Source organism: Notechis scutatus, chromosome 1, assembly GCF_049901735.1.
Source record: "Notechis scutatus isolate UNSWTSFEM ecotype Mainland chromosome 1, rNotScu1.2, whole genome shotgun sequence".
In the NCBI taxonomy this organism is placed as follows: domain Eukaryota; kingdom Metazoa; phylum Chordata; class Lepidosauria; order Squamata; family Elapidae; genus Notechis; species Notechis scutatus.
Window position 1 is genome coordinate 329,801,754 of NC_142009.1, and position 15,167 is coordinate 329,816,920.

General features: G+C 45.2%; 2 protein-coding genes across 2 annotated transcripts in view; both read left to right on the forward strand.

The window, feature by feature from the left end:
• Positions 1-3,233, forward strand: part of CERS1 (ceramide synthase 1) — a 49,000-nt gene extending 45,767 nt beyond the window's left edge. The window contains exons 6-7 of the mRNA XM_026687624.2: positions 489-622; positions 2,361-3,233. Coding sequence (XP_026543409.1) covers positions 489-622; positions 2,361-2,403 — 177 coding nt within the window. The 3' untranslated portion in view covers positions 2,404-3,233. The remainder of the gene's footprint in view (positions 1-488; positions 623-2,360) is intronic.
• Positions 3,234-10,773: 7,540 nt separating this feature from the next.
• On the forward strand, positions 10,774-14,808 carry GDF1 (growth differentiation factor 1). The gene is made up of 2 exons (XM_026687623.2): positions 10,774-11,246; positions 13,614-14,808. The coding sequence occupies exons 1-2, from the start codon at positions 10,973-10,975 to the stop codon at positions 14,420-14,422; spliced, it is 1,083 nt and encodes a 360-aa protein (XP_026543408.1). The 5' UTR covers positions 10,774-10,972; the 3' UTR covers positions 14,423-14,808.
• The last annotated feature ends 359 nt before the right edge of the window (positions 14,809-15,167 follow it).

Here is a 15,167-nt window from a genome sequence, read left to right on the forward strand (position 1 = left end):
TAGAAAAATAGGGACCACTTTGGTGGGAAGGCAACAGTGTTCTGTGCGCCTTTGGCGTTTAGTCATGCCAGCCACATGACGACGGAGACGTCTTTGGACAGCGCTGGCTCTTCGACTTTGTAATGGAGATGAGCCGCGTCCCCTAGAGCTGGAAACTACTAGCACGTATGTGCGAGGGGAACCTTTACCTTTACTTTACTGTTCCCACAGGAAGTAACCCGAGATGTGTGTCTTTGATCGAATTTTCTCCCGCAGCAGACTGATTCTAACTGCCCAGATCACACATCAGCCTCGTGAAGTAGGCTAGGCTAAGAGAGACTCTTAAATCATCCCATACCATTGAATGTAAACCTGAATCTGAGAATGGATATATCCCCATGTGCTAAATGGCAGGTTGATGAAGGAGGTAAGAGGCCAAAAAAGCACGATGGGAAAATCTGTGATCCAGCAAAGCTGATTGGGTTTCCCCCCTCTTCTCCTCTCGGCAGTACATCGTTGTTTTTGTGGCCAAGATTTTGCTGGGACACGTGCAGGAAGTGAAGGATGTACGGGAATATGATATTGATGCTGCTTCTAAGAAGACAGACAAGGAGCTTCATCTCCACAACTCTTGGAAGGAAGGGTAAGTAAGTCCAGAAGCGACGGATGTTGTGGCCTGTCAGCTGCAGGCCCCTCTGGCAGCCAAATCAGATGAGGAGGCAGAGCGAGAGTCGGGGCCAGCATCAAGGCAGTCTGAGAGCTCTGAGGGGGAAGTGGGAATCGAGCTGTCAGAGATAGAGATGAAGGCGGATGCCTGGGCTGTCCGTCAGCCCCCAGATGGAGAATCAACACTCTCCAGGTCCAGATGTGGCTGATGAGGAATAGGAGGAACAGCTGTGTCCATGCCTGACACACAAATGCGCAGAAGGGAGAGGAGAGGAGAGCAGCAGAACTCTATGGGCTGGTCCTCAGGATGGAAGAGCTACCGCTGCTAGCTAAGACCCGCCTTAGCTCTGGGGGGGGGGGGAAAAGGCAGGGGGCAGAGACGAATAGGTGTAGCAGACAGCTATTCGTTTCCCTGTTGGTCAGCCACTGATAGTCCAAACTTCTGAATCCTTTCTGGAACTATATTGGAATTCTTTCTTGGAATCTGTGGCGCTGAGTTGGGTGCGCCTTTGGGGTGTGTGTGTGTGTGTGTGTATCTCCGCTACTGGAAAAAGAGCAGGTGCACCTTCCAGGACTTTCATTACGAGTGTGGTTAGTAAGAGAGACTCCTGTTGTGTTGCGACCATTTCAAATTATGGTGGCACTGAAAAAAGTGACTTACGACCAGTCCTTGCACTTATGACCATCGGTATTCCAGCGGTCACATGATCAAAATCCAGGCACTTGGCATATATTTATGACATTTATAGCATCCCAGAGTCATGTGATCACTATTTACAACTTTCCCAGGAGGCTTCCAACCAACAGCTAGTGGGGGAAGTCAAATTGGTTTAATGACCATGGCAAAAAAAGGTTGTAAAATCAGGCAAGGCTCACCTAACAACCGCATTGCTTAGTGACTGACGTTTTGGTTCCAACGGTGGCCGTAAGTCAAGGACTACTCATATTAGAGGCGATTCCAGGGCCACGCCCACAGATGACTCGGGGCATGGCACAAAGGCAACACAGTCAAATAAGCAAGAAGAGTCCCTTTAATATCTCCAACTTTGCCCCCAATGTCCATGTTGCCTTCGGCTGGAGAAAAAATTCTCCCAAGAACAGTCTTTAAGTGGAGGAAATTCAGTCCGAAAACAAAGTACATACAAACTGTAAATAAAAATCCATACAAACCACACTGTAGTAATTAACTTGACAGGGCAGGATAAGGAATTGAAAGGCCAGCAAAACACACACAATTGGGAAGATGCCAGGAACCCAGATAAGCCTCCACAATACCAGAAAACTCACAATTTGCTTCCAACATCTTTGCTTCCCTTTTTAAACACTGTATTCCCAGCTGCAGCTAATGAAGGGAATCAGGGCCCTTTCCTCCCCCGTAAGCCACGCAACTCATGTTGCTCCCTTCTCCGTTCCTCCCTGCGTGCCCTAGGATGAAGAGGGGGTGGGCCTGGATCTTCCTCCGAATTTCCTCTGCATTGCTTTACCTCTCCCCTGCTCGGCCCAGTCGGACTTTGCCCTTCCCCAGTTTCTTCCACAGCCAACAGAGCCACACTCCCAGTCAGCTGTTCAACCTCCCTCTCCGAATCAGATTCTGACAGGGGCATGACACCTACTCATCTGCATGGCCATGCCCGAGGCAATGGTCAGAAGGCACAACCGAATAGCAAAAGCTGATTTTTTCCCCCCACTAGTTGTCGTTTGTTTCTCCTCCGTAGAAATCACCTGAAGAATGGCATCGTGAAGGACAAACGGTTATAGAGGCGCTCGCAGGACCACGCTTGCACAGAGCCAAATTCTGGAGAAACCCGCAAGGAACCCTTCATTCAAACTCCAGCCTGTTCAGGGGTGAACTGAAGAAAATAAGAACTGCCACCCTATCCCGCCCAGGGTTGAGAACTAAGTTCTAATCGGGGAGCGATTTATAAATTTTCTTTTTCTTAAAAAAAACAACAACAACCCTGGAGTTGGATTTCAAGCTGGATTTCCATTAGCAGCGATGGAAACTAGAAGTAGGAAGGAGGCCCATGACGCTTCGTTTAGCCCAGTCAGGTTGGAGCAGGGCATTCACACACACACACAAACATACACACACACACACACACAAAAGCTGCTTCCATCCTCTGGTGCATCAGTGGCGCCTAGTAGGAAAAGTTTCCCACCAGGGCGGAGAGATGAGGAACTTGTCAAGTTTTCTGTGGCTTCTGCGCAGCAGGGCCTTCTCAGTGATGGCCCCAAGAAGGCGAAACTTTTCCCCTTGGTTCAGGACTCCTGATTGGTTGAAGAGAAAATAAGAAGGTGGGGGGGAGCGGAAATCCCTTCAGGATCTCCAGCTGGCAAAACCAATGGTAGAAGAAGCACATGTGCGAATCGATGAATTTTCAGCCTTGCAAGTTGGGGTTGGAAAGGAGTATCCCACAATGCCTTGCGGCACTTTTTACCCCCTTCCCTTCCCTTTTCTAAATCATGTTTGTTTTTCCCCCCCCTGCCCTTTGTTCCGGTTGGGAGAGGAAAAAAAGGGCGGCGGTAGTGTTTTGTCTTAACTGCGTGTATTGGAGAAGTTGTATATAAAATAAGGCTTGGATTCACAAGATGGTGGTGTTTTCTGAATGGTCTTTGAAAACAGGTTTTCGTTTATATAGAAATATTTACACGATGGGATGCACCGATCCATATTCGGGTTTCATTTCACAACTCCCAGACTCCTTATCGATCCCTGTCGTTATTTTCCAGGCAGTGGTACCTCCCTGTCAGAGGCAGTCTACCTCTCTCAAAATTGAGGCATAATTTTGGATTAGGAGAGAACAAGAAACCGCAAGCAAGCCGACCTGGTACCTGACTGCTGGGTGATTTTTTTTTTTTCCTTGATGCCATTTAAAGGGTTTTGATTGGGTTGTATTTTTACCATGCTGGCTGAGGGATTCTGGGAGTTGAAGTCCACTCATTTTAAACTTGCCAAGATGAAGAAACGGGAATAGGCATGATGGTGATAGTGTCACAAAACTCGGGGTGGCTACAATCATATGTTTGAACTTCTATTCCCCCACCCTCTTTTTTTTTTTGTACCCAAACCATAATATGACAGGGTTTCAGTTGCATGATTGTGGATATTTTCTCGTAATTTTTGGCACTTTTCTCCCCGGACATCCCAGTCTTAAATAGAATCTTCTTTTTTAAGAATGAGCTACCATATCTGGAAAGTTCAGAGCGGTGTTTCTCAACCTTGGCAACTTTAAGATGTGTGGACTTCAACTCCCAGAATTCCATGCTGGCTGTTGGATTCTGTTCTGATCCAAGCCTCGTTCAAATCAAATCAAATCAAATGCAAAACAGATAAAAGCAAAACCTCTTTAATGCATCTCTGTAAATTCTGTTAATTCACAGCAAAGCGCTATTAAAACTAATTGTCCCAGATAACAGCAAGCCCTGTCAAGGTTCTGCAAGGCTGCCAAGAACACAAGATTAAGTGCAAGAAATATTCAAAGCCAAAAGTCTCTGAAAACAAACTGATAAGACTGAACTTCCACGAGGACTTGAAGTGTAAGAACTTTGCTTCCTGCAAAGAATCCCATCTCTGAGGGCTGGTTTTTATCCCTTCTGGGAGGGACCATCACCTTCCAGCCTTACTCCTGAGTCGCCTGTGCTGCTGCAGCTGCTCTTTCCTACGAGCAGCCCTGTGCGCATATGTGCTGGGCACAGGCTCCTCGGGGGCCTCTTCATCACTGCTGCCAGACTCCACAAGCTCCAAAGGCAGCACCCCACTCCCTGATGGTCCTGGCCCCATCCCTGCATCACATGCAAGCCCCTCATTCAAGTCCTCACTCTCCGAGACCTCAGCCGTCCGTACCTGCTGCCAGCGAACCACAATAAATTCTGGGAGTTGAAGCCTACACATCTTAAAGTTGTCAAGTGTGAGAAGTATTGTTTACAGCAGGGGTCCCCAACCACCGGTCCGCGGACCGGTACCGGTCCGTGGAACAAGTCCTACCGGGCCGCTGGTTTGCTGGGCGCCGCCATCTTGTTTTGATGAAAAAGTGCTTCCGGTGAGCTTGGCTTTCTACCCGGAAAAGCTCACCGGAAGCGCTGGGTGCCGCCATCTTGTTTTGATGAAAAAGTGCTTCCGGTTAGCTCATCGGAAGCACTTTTTCATCAAAACAAGATGGCGGCGCCCAGCTGATGCCGGTACCGGGCCGCGCCATAAAAAAGGTTGGAGGTACCGGGCCGCGGCATAAGAAAGGTTGGGGATCACTGGTTTACAGGATAGGTGTCAAAATTGCCATGTCACGTTGCCATCATGTGATGTGTTTTTCCCCATTTGCGGAGCTGGATTGGGCGTGGCCTGTGCATAACGCATCCGACCTGTGGGCCGATAGTGTGTGACACACCCCTGGTTTAGAGCCTGCTGTGGCTGCTCTCACAAAATGGTGTTGCCGATGCATGAAAGAGCTACCAAGGTTTGCATTTTTCATCCCATTCATTTACTAGAAGGCAAACTGCATAGTGAGGCTGGCCTTTGCTACCATCTTGTGACTGGCCCCATGGCAGCATTTCCAGACAGGATTGCAACCACCTACCACGCTTTAAGTTTCAAGAAAGGTTCTTAGGAAATTTTTGGAAATAAAAGTGTATGCCAGGGACTGATCATTTGCATTCCTTTTTTTTAACTTTTTTTGTAAATTACATATACCATTTATATACAATAGGCATAAGTAATTTACATGCATACGTGCAGATTGTCCTTCATTTACAATCAGTTGGATAGCAACCATTGAAGTAACAATGGACCTCCCTGCACCCAAACATAGCTTGTAACAGAATAACAGTTGGAAGGGACCTTGTAGGTCATCTAGTCCAACCCCCTACTCAAGCAGGAGACCGTACACCATTACTGACAGATAGCAATCCAGTTGTCTTCAAAGCTTTCAGTGATGAAGCTTAAATGCTTATCACAAAGTTACAAGCACTACACTACTCAGTTGTTTCCTCTTAAAACTGCTACATACATTACGCCTCTCCCCCACCTAAAATACTGCCACACCAGTTTCCCACAGGCCTTGGGCCTGCTTCGCATCCTACTGGGCCCCACACCATCTTCCTTGCTTAACTTTCAAAAAAGCTCCAGAGCTGGGGTTAAGAAAGGAGAGAGTGCTCCATTGCTCAGCTTCATGACATGTTCCTGAAAGTGGCTGCCATTTTTGAGGTAGCCACATTGAACTGGGTGTGGGGCCCAGTCGAGTGAGAAGCAGGCCCAAGGCCTGCGGTGACCCAAAGGAAAAGGATCAAAGGAAGCAGAGCACAGGGCACTTTGGGGTGGAGGAAGGCCAGAGCAGGGCCTGCGCTAGGCCTCGAGGCACCCCATACTCCACTTAATGACCTACACATTCATATAACGACCCCATTAGGGAGAGGAGAGATGGAGGGGATCATAAATGAGGTGATTACATGGATGCTTTATTTAACAGTCATCACGACTTTCAACTGTAATGGGCAGGCTCCATTATGGTCCTAAATTGAGGACTACCAGGGACTATGATCCACATTTAATCTGAATGCAAAGCCAGGTAGGAAGGGGACATGGAATCCAAAATGTGGACTGAGAAAAAGTCAGGGGCACGGCAAGGCCAACAATGAACTTTGCTTCCACTACATGCAATTAAAATGAATCAAGTATAGTTCAGTATGATTTTAAAGGGAAAGATTCTAAGATCATGCTCGTCCAAATACGCGTTAGTTTTTTGGCAGCACCACAGAAATGGTTTACTATTGCTTTTCTGGAGTTTTTTTCCTCATATAACTAAGTTTTAACCTGGATACTTTTTCCTTTTTTTTTTTTTTTTTGCAACCAATGAAATTGCTGCCATCTGCTGTGATTTAATCCATACGTATTTAGAATTTCCCTTTTCACACCAGAATGCTACTGTGAGCATTAAGGCGTTGAGTTGTGCTTAAAAATTTGTTTACTCGCAGCCATGGAATTCCTCTCAGGAGCCAGTCTTTAGCCTAGTTTCTCCCCATTACGGCTGCTAAAAGGTTAAAATCATTATGCTAGCATTAAGCTGGGAAAAAAATTCAATAAAATTTTGGAATGTTTCCAAAGGTTTTAAAACAACTGCAATACGGTGCAGGTCAAAACTGTGCATCTCATTGTAGGCAGTATTTGCAAGTGATACTCATTCAATTCACATGCTATCCCAAACATGTTTTTTTTCCAAAAGGCAACTAGACATGGTTTTTTTTTTGCTTCTCATCCAAGGCGTTTCTTCAGTTCTGAAGTTCTTAATTGAAGAAGTGAAACATTGTCAAAGAAAAAAATGTCCAGTTGTTTTTTTTTTTGTTTGTTTTTTTGAAAAAGCACATTTGGGACAACCATGACCTGGATGATTGAGAATCTCCATGAAGAGATTTTAAAGAGCTCAAGGAAGATTACATATTGGAGGGGAGGGGGCTCCCTTTTATCCCAAGAGTTTTGTAGGCTGTGCTGAATGTGTGATTTTAACCTTCTGCACTTGAAGGGGGATTTCAACCTGCATCTCCTCATTTCTAGTCAAGCATCTTCCCCACTAGATCCCATTTATTGGTTGGATGCATCATACTGCTCATGCACAAAATTCTTTCCTGCTCTGCTTTATCTTCACATCAGCCCTGTGAAGAGTTTCATGCCCGAACACAGATTTTTAAAAGCATTCTCTTTCACCAACAGATCACATAGCATTGTGGCTTAGTAGGAACATCTGTAACCCCACAGAATGGTATCCCTCCACAGCCCCTCTATCCAACCAAAAATATTTATTTATCTGATTTGTCAGTCGCTTACAAGATAATAGGTATTAAGAATAAACATGAGTATGAATACAGGAAATAGGTATGAATAAATGGGGACAACAGGACAGGGATGGTAGGCACAATTGCGCACTTATGCACGCTAAGGCATATATACTGGTGCAGCTGGCTGCAACTATCCTTTGGGGGCAGAACTGCACCAGGGACCCAAGGCCAGAGGTTGACAAGGAAGATGGGGGGTTTTTTTTGGTGAGACTTCCACACGATGGAAAAAATCCTGACTTTGATGTCTGCAAAGTTTAGGTGGATTAGATGAAAAGGGGTTGGAGTAGCAGCAAATTTGCAATCTGCAAGATTACGGCCACAAAGTGCTTTGAAGTGCGTAAGTAGGGCATTTTTTTTGTTTTTTGCATGGGAATGGGGTGCATCAGGGAGATGTGAAGATTCATTGCACCAAAAAAAGGGGGGGGAGGCCTCAAAATGGCATTTCCGGAGACATCAAGGTGGGCAAGAATTCCTTCCAGAGGCTGTGAGGTAGATCAGAAAGGATGCTGGAGTAGGAAATGGGAGGTGCATGTTGCAATCTATCCTCAACCATAGAGATGGTTGAGATACCTGGAATTTCAGGATCCTGCCTCCCTCCAACCTACCCCAGAAGATAACTGTGAGAGGGGAAAATGGGAGATACAATATTCCCTTGCTTGACATCTTGAACTACAGATCTAATCAACCAAGTTTCTGAAAACCACTGGCCAGTTTTGGAAAGCATATATGGGCAGAGGGATGTTTACAGATAGTACTTGACTTACAACGGTTTGTTTAGTGACCAAACTTGCAACGGCACAGAAAAAAAAGTGACATGACCGTTTTTCACACAAACATTGCAGCACCCCCATGATCATGTGATCAAAATTCAGATGCTTGGCAACTGACTCATTGATGTGTCCTGAGGTCATTCTGATGAGCAGTCAATGGGGAAGCCAGGCTCATTTAACAACCGGGTTATTAACTGAAGAACTGCAGTGATCCACTTAACAACTGTGGCAAGAAAGGGTGTAAAATGGGGCAAAACTCACTTGACAAATGTCTCACTTAACAACAGAAATTTTGGGCTCGGTTGTGGCCGTACGTTGAGGACTATTTGTAATTTCTTTTGGAAAGATGTGAGGGGATGAATGATGAGCATGGCCAGATGAGACTGGAGACTTGATTTCTCTCTGGGCTTGGGGTGATCTATTTTTAGAGGTTAGTTTTCATTTTTCACGATCTTAAGCCTTTGAAGAAAAATATAGCTGGAATACTGCAAGAAAGCTATGATGCAATCTCAGGATACCTCTTCCTACCATAGGACTAGCCATTATGTATTTAATTAATTTATCTACTGCCTATTTCAAGGTTTGGGGCAACTCCAGACAGCTTACAATACAATTTTAAAAAGAGAAATATAAAAATTAGGAGTGCTATGGGTTAAATCCTCTCTTTTTGTTAATGCCTCTGGCCTTCAGCAAAAACTAAATCAAAGAAGGCAGAGAGGCCTTTGTAATGCAAATAGACATACTTTCCCTTCAGGCAAGTTCAGGGTTTTAAAGAAACTACTACAGTGGTTGCAGGAAAAAGAGGAAGAAAGACCTCTAGAAAAAGTAGTAATCTGTCTAATCAATGTTCATGGCATCACGTTTTTTCCACAAGAGTTTAGTTCCCAAAATCCTTCCAAAATGGCTGGATTTGAACAAGTCTGCAGTTTGCTCAATATCCCTGCAGCTTCATCTTTTTTCACCCTCTTTTCTTAACACTGGTCTCCTTTCCTTCAGCCACAAGTGTACATGTGTAATTATTCCTTTATCAGGATGATGTTTTGCATATCTAAATGGACTGTGATTTGCAAATGCTTATCCAATCAGCATTATTAGGGTGTGAAGTTTCCACAAATCCTACCCCTCCAGGGTCCTCAATGTGACCTTCTATTTAATCTCTTTTTAAGATTATCTTGAATGAAAGATAAAGTGGGAAGTCAGCAAAAGCTGCAAATTAAAACAGCCTCAAGCACATTCTGCATTTCTAAAGTGCTTTCAAGTTCTTCAAAAGTTCCACCAGGTTTTTAAGGCCTTTATTTCCACATAAGACACTGGATCCAGGCGTATTTTTCTCCTACCTTACTTTTATAGGTAACCCAAGGTGGCGAACATACCTAGTACTCCTTCCTCCCCCTATTTCCCCCATAACCCTGGGAGGTAGTTTGGGCTGAGAAAGTGACTGGTTTAAAGTCACCCAGCTGGCTTTTATGCCTAAGGTGAGGCTAACAGCTTCCCAGTTTCAGGTCTGGTGATTTGACCACTAGAACAAACTCTTCACAGAATGCACTGGCCACAAACTGGCCAAGCTATAAAAAAAAGTTAATACAACTTAAGCCCCAAAGGTGCATTGGGATTTTTTTTTGGTTAGGAAAGCATGCAAACAGGATGCAAGTCTTGGTGTATTATGTCAATGGCTATTCTCAATCATCTGGATGTTGTTGTTTTCTTTGAAAATGTTTTGCTTCCCCTCTGAACTTAAGAAGTTACTTGGATGAGAAGAGAAACGTTTTTAAAGGGGGAAAAATAACACACCAAGGAAGTCCAGTTTCCATTTGGAAAAAGCCCCTTTGGGACAACCATGTCCTGGGTGGTTAAGAATCCCCATAGACAGACACAATACACCAAGGTTAATTCCAGGCCTTGCATCCTGGTCACGTGCTTTCCTAACCTGCTTTCGTAACTGGATGGGAGACCAGTCCCAGCCAACATGGTTTTTGCCAAGGAAAGGACCCATGTGGTGTCAGCACATTGCCAAGGGCCAAGTTCTGTGGAAATCATATTTTTAAATAGGTACTATGATTGATGGGTTAATGGTGGATTAATCTAGGTTGTGTTTTTTTCTTTGATTAGTTTCCATTCATTGCTTCTTGTTCTGAAGGCAGAAGAAGACACCGTGGCCGGAACCTAATCAAGGAGAGAATCAACCTAAAACTGAGGAGAAATTTCTCCGATAGTGAGAACAATTCCACTAGAACTTATAGGTGCTCCAATACTGGAGGCTTTTAAGAAGAGCTTGGATAGAGCTTTGTTTGGAATGGTATAGGTTTCCTGTTTGAGCAGGGAGCTGGACTAGATGATCTCCAAGGTCCCTTCCCACTCTATTCTCAACCCCACCTTCATAGATTGAGGTGTGTGTGAGGTTTTTTTTTTTTAACATTGGGTATCTGTTGGTGGCTTGTAGCCTGAGGGCATCAGAGGAAGCCAGCCCCACTTTCCCCTCCCCCACCCCAAGTTTTACCTGAAAGCCATTTCTGCTGGGGAGGGAGGCCCGCCCATTATTGCCTCAGGGCCAATTCTGCTCCTTCCCAGAGACCCTTTGGTCCACCTCCAACGTTCAAAAGGATGGATCTCCCCCCCTCCTTTCTCAGGTCGGTCTCCTTCCACTCTCCAGCAAGGTCCTTCCCTGCCCAAGGCGGCCAAGCGCACCCGGGGCCTTTCCTCTCCAGCCGAGAAGGACGCATCGCCCTCGCTTCCCCATGGGAACGCTAAGCCTGGGAGTCCTCGTGGGGCTCGGGGTGCTGCTCTGGATCTTCCCGGGGGTAGGAGCGGCCTTGCACCCCCAGGAAACGGTGCTCCTGAGATCCCTGGGCCTGAAAGCCAGGCCCAGCCCCAGATCGCCTGCTCCGGTGCCGCCCTGGCTTTGGAAGATGTTCCAGAAAAGAAGCGAGGCCCCCAAGGAGTCCCGGAACCCGTGTTGGGTGGAGGAATTTCAAGTCCCTGGAAACGTCATTCGGATATTCCCCGACCAAGGTAAGCTAAGGAGGAACCGGGATGGGAGAGGATTGTAAAACGTGAGAGCGCGCGTTAAACCCTCACTCGCAGCCGGGCCCTTTTACTCCAAGGAGGAGCGCAAGCGGCTGAAGCGTTCGGGAGAGAGCGCGCGCGCGCAAAATGCGCGTCGTTCCTAACCCGGAACGTGTGAATCTGTTTCTTGATCTCCTTGAACCCCGAATCCGTGGGCGGATCACCCAGAAACCGGACCCAGGGTAACCCTGAGTATGAGTCCTGCGTCTTTGCAACAGCTTGGTCTTTCCTTTCTCAGGTTTTAGAAGGAGGCCAGTCCAGGCGCGTTTGCAAAAAAGATAGCTCCTTCTTTATTAAATTTACGTGACTCCCGCTTTTCTCTCTTGTAACCCTTGAGTATGAGCCCTGCGACTTGCAACTGCTTGATCTTTCCTTTCTCAGGTTTTATTTTAGAGGGAGCCCAGGCGGCGTTTGGGGGAAAAAATCGCTCCTTATTTATTAAATTTACGTGCCTGCCCGTTCCCTCTTTTTGGACTCAGGATAGTTAGTTCCTACTTTTCTTTTACGAGGAATGCACATCGTTATCTCACCCTTTCAGCTACCCCCCCAAAAAAAAAAAATAATTGCCTCGTGAAATCAATGTAAAGGGGAAATCCATGCCCAGCAAAATATTGACGGTCAGTTGCCCACATCTATGGCCATGGATATGCATGCCGGCTAATCCTTATTCCTCAGAAGTTGGGTTGGAGCAGTTATTTCCAATCAAGTATGCGGGTATGGAGAAAGGATGGGATTTGGGGAATGTGCGTACCTGATCGCAGCTTGTGTGTGGGAAGCTGAATGGAGCAGCCGTGGCCTTTAACAAAAAATGGGCGATTGTTTTAAAGAATAAAACACAGAGGAAAAAACAAGGCGTGGGTGGGAGGGAGAAGCGTACACAGAAAAACGCACAATGTTGGGCACGTGACAAAGCTATACCTTGTAATACAATTGGACGGCTAATATTTGAGCCGTTTTAGTTAACAAGGAGAAAATGGGAAGGGGGATGGAAAATTAAATTAATCCCCATTTCAAGAGTCTTCTAAATGAGGATTCCTACCAATGATATTTTTTTCAAAAATGTACAGAAAAATATTGCATACTTGGAAGATGCAATATTTCTATTCCAATGTTATCATTTTGAGATACCCGAGGGTAAAATGTCCCCACAGCCACCTCCCTGCGGTGCATCTTGCTCCCTTCCTTGCCATCTTTTTTTAAAAGTCAATTTTAACGTTAATATTCACAGTTTAAAATGTTTATTGTGTCTTTATTTGGTGGTAAGCCCCTAGTGTCACCTTTAGGCAAGATGGGCGGCATATAAATTTAATAAATATATAAATAAAAATGTAATGGAATAAAATCTATTTTTGAAGGGTAAAGTTGTAGCTTTGGAAAGTTCATTTCTCTTTGCTGCTAAGCACAGCTCCTGAAATCTGCATTAGGGCAATTAATTAATGGATTAAAAAAAATGCTTTGCCAGTTTTTTTTTTAAGTTGGTATTTTTTTTTCAAGTTGGCTAGATTTCCTTTATTTTTTCCCCCCTTGCATCTGGCCAACTAGATTCAAAGCCGAAGCAAAGAAGGCGGTCTTATTGCCTCATTTAATTCCAGCATTCCAGCACATCCAACTTTTTTCCAAGGAAATTTCAAACCCATGGAGGCTTGCTTGGCTGAATGACCTTGGTGGCCATATAGATTATGTCATAACAGTGGAACTAGGACCAACTTGAGCTGTAACAAAAGTAAAATCAACATACGGGTAGTCCTTGACTTACAATGGCTCACTTAGTGGCCATTCAAAGTTACAATGGCAGTTTCTGACCTTCCTGTTGCCTTTTTGTCACCATTGTAGCTGCAAATGGTCGCTAATCCATCAAGTTACGTTGAGGCAAGGGTCTTCAAACTTGACAGCTTCAAGACTTGTGGACTTCAACTCCCAGAATTCCTGAGCTAACATGACGGGAGGAGGAATTCTGGGAGTTGAAGTCCACAACTCTTAAAGCTGTCAAGTTTGAAGACCCCTGCGCTTTTGAGGTAAGATGGGTGGCCTACAAATTTTATAAGTAAAATAAACGAGGCAGTCACTAAACAGGGATTATCTATGTTACAATGGATCTTTTCCTCCTTTTTCAGGAATGACCTTGCCTTTCTGTGATAGGCTGGGATAGAAGACTGATTAAAAATGTTAAGGCGCTGAAGCTAAATCAATTTTTTTTTTTTTTTAGTCCTAAATGTTTAGCGAGTGGCATTGTTCCCTTCTCCCCCAGATGCTTTCTGTCGAGGTTGCATTCTGATAGCCCTAAAGTGCTTTTGATTTCTACACCCATTCTAGGACACTTGATCCACCGAGAAGAACCCCAGAGTTGGATATGTCTACAGAAACGGCTATATTTTAATTTCTCTGCACTGGAGGAAGGAGAAGAGTTGACGCTGGCCCAGCTGGAGATTCAGTTCAGCCACAACCAATACCAGGGTTCCAGCTCAGTTCATCCCTTTCAGTTAAGCCTGTACCGGGCTCCCCAGGTGACCTTGCGTGGCATGTCCGCCCATACTTACAGCCGCCAACTCCTGGTGGAACAATCCTTCGCCCACCTGCACAAGTCCTTTGCCTTCAACCTGACCAAGGTGGCGAAGGAATGGCAGACTCCATCTAAGAATTTGGGCTTGTTTCTTGAAATTAGCCTCCCGGCGTCACATGAGAGCAGCTTATGTTCCAAGCTTGATTCCATGCTCAGCACCTCCCTGTTGGTGGTTTCCCTCACTCCTGGGCAGTGCAAAAGCCCCAGGAGAAGGCGTAGCGCTTACTACATGCCAGTCTCTGCCAGCAACATTTGCAAACCCCGCCGGTTGTACATCAGCTTCACCGAAGTCGGTTGGGAGAATTGGATCATTGCTCCACAGGGTTACCTGGCCAATTACTGCCTCGGCGAATGCCCTTTTCCCCTGACCGAAGAACTCAACAGTACCAACCATGCCATCTTGCAAACCATTGTGCATTCTCTCGACCCTGCCGGGACCCCTCAGCCTTGCTGCGTCCCCGTCCGCCTTTCACCAATCTCCGTTCTGTACTATGACAACAATGATAATGTTGTGTTGAGACATTATGAGGATATGGTGGTGGATGAATGTGGCTGTCGGTGAGATGATTCACCAGATTCTACTTGGCCGGTTGCTGTTTCATGTCTCTTTTCTGCTGTATCTTTAGTTGAGCCACCAGATGCCCAGTTATGGTCATCTAGTTCATGATCTGATGAGTGGCTAGAGGAGCTGCGTAGTTACGGGGTCTTCAAGTGAGACGCAAAATGCTTTTGTCAAAATTTGCTGGAGTTTTGTACAATTTATGGGGAGGCTGTATCTTACACCACCATTTATCTGTTTTTAAATGTGAGCTAAGTAATTTGTTAATTATTTCTAGGACCAAAATCATCAGAATTGGTTTTTAAAAAGTAATATATTTTAAATTGCTGTACAATTGATTTTAAAATTCTTTTATCAATGATCTTGGTTATTAAATGAACAACTGACTGTGAAGCTTGTGTTATTGGTTCAGGATCATCCTTCAAACATAATTCCATCAAATTTGCATGCATGGGATTGCTTGATTTCTAAAATAAGACCAAACACTATGTTTATCAAAAAAGAACATGGGAAGAATCTGCTAGACCAGAGTCTTAATTTGTTTACAATATTCTGTGGTGCAGTCGTTGGAGTGGCCACTTCTGCTATCGGCTGCCTGCAATTTGAATCTCACCAGGCTCAAGGTTGACTCAGCCTTCCATCCTTCTGAGGTCGGTCAAATGAGGACCCAGATCGTTGGGGGCGATATACTGACCGTAAAACCGTTTAGAGGGCTGTAAAAGCACTATAAAGTGGTATATAGTCTAAG

What these genes read in the sequence shown, in the direction of transcription:
- GDF1 (XM_026687623.2), top strand. Translation starts at nt 10,973, where the DNA reads ATGGGAACGCTAAGCCTGGGAGTCCTCGTGGGGCTCGGGGTGCTGCTC. An exon ending in TCGGATATTCCCCGACCAAG is followed by an intron (nt 11,247 to 13,613) that starts GTAAGCTAAGGA and finishes CACCCATTCTAG; the next exon opens with GACACTTGATCCACCGAGAA.